We start from the raw sequence: 3,679 nt of genomic DNA, 5'->3' as shown, positions 1-3,679 counted from the left end.
TCACCCATCCATGCCAGGACGGGGCCGACCCTGCTGAGCTTCCTGGAGCGCCAGGCTTCCCAGGGCAGCCAACTGGAGGTGAAAGCAGGGGGTCGCCCCCCCACCCCCCAGCTTCGCCCTCCCTGGCTGGAGCAYGGCCCCAGTGTGGACGGGGGAGCAGGAGGGGCTGGAGGGCTGGCAGCACTCCTCAAGCCCCCRCCTCGCCCTCAGCCTGAGCCGCCAGCTGGCTGGGGATGCCCCAGCCCCCTCGCTGCACTCAGGCAGAGGGACCCCCCCCCCCCCCCGGGTTTGCCAGGCCCTGTTCCAGATCCGGGCTCTGGGACAGGTTTTCCCTGCAGCCAGGGTGGAGCCAGGCAGGTGGAGGTGGGACCCAGGTGCCTCTAGGCCAGAGAGGGGCAAAACCRGGCCTGGAGCAGGCAGCAGGAAGCGGGGGGAGTCAACGTGCCCCCTCCCACCGACCTCGGGGCAGTGGGTCTGCCCCATGCTGCTGTGGGGCCTCCCACAGGGACAGACCCCGTGGGGAGCCCACTGGAGCCACACAGGAGGTCAMGCTGGTTTCAAGTTTATTTGTCGTCATTCCCCCCCCCAGAGACAGGGGGCCCCGGGGGGGGGGGGAACCAGCTGGGAGCGAAGGAGCCCCATGGGGCAAGGAGCCACACAGGGTCCAGCGACCACCGGGCCCTGCTGTCGGTGGCCCCATGCGCCTGGGGCGGGGGCCTGTGGACACCATGGCAGGGTGCAGAGGGCCCGCGCTGTCCCCACAGGGCTGCCGCGCCGATGCCAGTGCCACCCCATGGGGAGAGCCGTGGGGTCGAGCGGSCACAACGGCCCCCAAGGCTGCCCCGTGCCGCGCCCCGCCCTCACGCGCGGCCCCTTTAAGCGCGGCTCCTTTAGGCCCCGCCCCGCCCCTTGGAGCCCCGCCCCCTCCGCCATTACCCTCCGCGGGGCGGCCTGCAGCGCCGCGCTGCCCCGCGCCGCCCGCACCATGGGCGCGGCCATTTTGGATCCGCCGGTCACGTGCCCTCGGCTGCTTTCCCTCCCCGCCATCTTGGCACCCCCCCCGCGTCGCGTGACACCGCCTCCTTCCGCCCTGCCGCTGAAGGCGGCTTGGGCGCCGCCATGTTGGCATCTCGGGTGACGCGGGGGGGGGGGCCTGGTGGCAGTTATGGGGAGACTAGCGAAGGGTGGACTCTGTGGGGCAGGGACAGGATGGCGGGTCCCCAGAGGATGTTTCTGGGGCAGGGACAGGACATCGGAGAGGGGGTTCTGTGGGGCAGGGATAGACTAGCAGGTCTTTGGGGAAGGGGCAGGACGGGGGGTCCCTCGAGGGGGTGATCTGTGGGGCAAGGGCAGGACACGGCAGTCTCTGGGGGGGTGGGGGTCTGTGGGGCAGGGAAGAGTCCATGGAGAGCACTCTGTGGGACAGGGGCAGGACACGGGGGACCCCCAACAATGACTCTGTAGGGCAGGAGCAGAAGAAGGTGWTCCCTGGGAGGGGGTTCTGTGGGGCAGAGGCAGGACAGGGTGGTCCCTCAGGGGTTCYGTGGGGCAGGGTAAGGCCCCCTCCAGCTATGTCCGGCCCAGCCCATGTTCAGCCCGGGTTCAGGACAGCGGGGCTGGGGGGGTCAGTGGCTGCCTCGCTCTGCCCCACACCAGGCCCCTCCCTGGGCTCCTCCAGGGCCTCGGCTGCCCCAGTGTGGGGCAGCAGCCCCCCCCCCCGTGTGCCTGCAGGGCGCATGCCCGTGCTTGTCCCCGTGCGGGTGCCCCGGCGGCGGGGCGGGCGCGGGCCCTTTGGGCGCAGCATGCTCAGCAGGGATTGTTCTGGCTCTTTGCAGGCCGTCAGCAGGGCCGGGGCGAGCGGCAGGCGCGCGGCCCGCGGGGGGACGCCCCCGCCCCGTGCTGAGCCAGGGCCTTTGGCACTAAAGCTCYGCTGACTCACAGCACGTGAGCGGGGGCCGGGGCCTGCTGAGCTGGCAGGGGCTGCCAGCACCCAGCAGTCTGTGGGGCAGAGGGGCAGCTGCCCCCATTCCCAGACTCCCCCTGGGCTGCCTGAGCCCTCTGCTGTAGGCCTGTGTGGGGCACGGGCACAGCGGGGATTGTCGCAGCCCCAGCTGAGAACGACRCGCTTGTCACGCAAGTGTATAACAGGGGCTGGCTCCCAGGGCCCCTTCCCCCCTCCGTGGGCAGGCGCCTTCCCCGGCGCCCTCCACCTCCCCGTGCCTTTCATCCCGTCCTTCATCTCTCACCCCTCTTTCATCTCCCATCCTCATGGTGCTGGTTGTCGTGGCAACACCCCAAAGGGTCCCTGCTTGTTGCCATGGTGCCAGCAGCATCTCCAGGTGTCAGGGCCCTGCCCCAGCCTCAGCCCCTTCCCTCCTACAGAGATCCTTCCTGGCTCCCCCCCCAAACYAGGGGCTGCAGCACCAGGGGGAGGGGGGACGCAGGAGGAGCCCCCGCCCCAGGCATCCTCCGTCCCCTCCTCCCGACACTGCAGCTGTGCCATGGCCAGCGGGGAGGTAAGGCTCTGCAAGCCGCGCGGCCCCTGGCTGTCCCAGGCCAGTGCCCAGGGTCCCTCCTCGCCAGGGACAGGACACGAAGGAAGACCCTGGCCCAGACCCTCACCTGCATCCCCTGGCTCTGGGGGGGCCCATGTGCCCTGTCCATGCAGCCCCCATCTCCACGCTGGGGCGCCTGGCCCCCCATTGCCAGGGCTCCCCCCTGTTGCCGTGGCAGCTGTTACTGTGGTACCTGACCGAGGATGGTTGCCATGGTGCCCTTGTTGCCATGGTGACCCTGTTGCCACAGTACCTCTCCCCATTGCCATGGCACCCCTCATCGCCACAGCATCTCGTCACCGTGGTGCCCTAGCACTGTGCTCCCCACCACTGCAGCGCCCCGTTATCCTGACTCCCCACCACCCGGGGGTCCCCGGTCACCGAGGATCCCTGTCACCACGGTTCCCCATCGCCACGGCACCCCCATCATGGTGGCTCCAGTCACCGCAGCATCCCGCTGCCGAGGCTCCCCCACAGCTGTGGTACCCTGTCCCTATGGTTCCTCTCTCTGTGGCTCCCCATCGCCATGATACCCGCTCGCGGTGGTGCCCCATCGCCGGGGTGCCCCACCGCCACGGCTGTGGTCACCACGGTGCCCCGTTGCCATGTGCCCCCATCACCATGGCGCTGGCCGCGGTGACACCCGGACCCCCTGTGCCCCCAGGAGCCGCGGAGCGGCTGCTTCTGGCGGGGGATGCTGGCGGAAGCAGCAGCGACCATGGTCTTCGTGGGGGTAGTGCTGGGCACCTCGGCAGCCCCCGGGCCCCTGGCGCCGGCGCTGGCCGGGGGGCTGGTGGCCGGGGGGGCTGGCCTGCAGCCTCGGGGCGCCCCAGGCCAACCCGGCGCTCACCCTGGCCCTGCTGTGCACCCGCAAGCTGGGCGCCCTGCGCGGGGCCACCGGGCTGCTGGCCCAGTGCGCGGGAGCCCTCCTGGGCACCGCCGCGGCCCGCCTGGCCCTGCCGGACAACACCGGCCTCGTCACCGGGGTGAGCGCAGCCCCGGCCCCCCGGCCCCCGGCCCGGACAACGGGCCCCCCCCCCGCAGCGGTGGGGTGCTGAGGCCGGGCTCTGCGGCAGGTGAGCGCTGCGGGGACGCCGGGGCAGGCCCTGGGCTGGGAGATCTTC

General features: G+C 71.5%; 2 protein-coding genes across 2 annotated transcripts in view; one reads left to right on the top strand and one right to left on the bottom strand.

Moving 5' to 3' along the window:
• RBMS2 (RNA binding motif single stranded interacting protein 2) overlaps positions 1 to 1,047 on the bottom strand; it is an 8,984-nt gene extending 7,937 nt beyond the window's left edge. Inside the window, exon 1 of the mRNA XM_085319556.1 lies at positions 937 to 1,047. Within this exon, the coding sequence (XP_085175682.1) occupies positions 937 to 1,047 (111 nt within the window). The remainder of the gene's footprint in view (positions 1 to 936) is intronic.
• Positions 1,048 to 2,441: 1,394 nt separating this feature from the next.
• Positions 2,442 to 3,679, top strand: part of MIP (major intrinsic protein of lens fiber) — a 7,991-nt gene continuing 6,753 nt past the window's right edge. The window contains exons 1-3 of the mRNA XM_085319566.1: positions 2,442 to 2,516; positions 3,431 to 3,541; positions 3,632 to 3,679. Coding sequence (XP_085175692.1) covers positions 2,502 to 2,516; positions 3,431 to 3,541; positions 3,632 to 3,679 — 174 coding nt within the window. The 5' untranslated portion in view covers positions 2,442 to 2,501. The remainder of the gene's footprint in view (positions 2,517 to 3,430; positions 3,542 to 3,631) is intronic.

Source organism: Rhea americana, unplaced genomic scaffold (genome assembly GCF_003343005.1).
Source record: "Rhea americana isolate MKP2758 unplaced genomic scaffold, rheAme1 scaffold_598, whole genome shotgun sequence".
Lineage (NCBI taxonomy): Eukaryota > Metazoa > Chordata > Aves > Rheiformes > Rheidae > Rhea > Rhea americana.
Note: the sequence above shows the minus strand (reverse complement) of the source record. Positions and strands in the feature narration are given on the sequence as shown.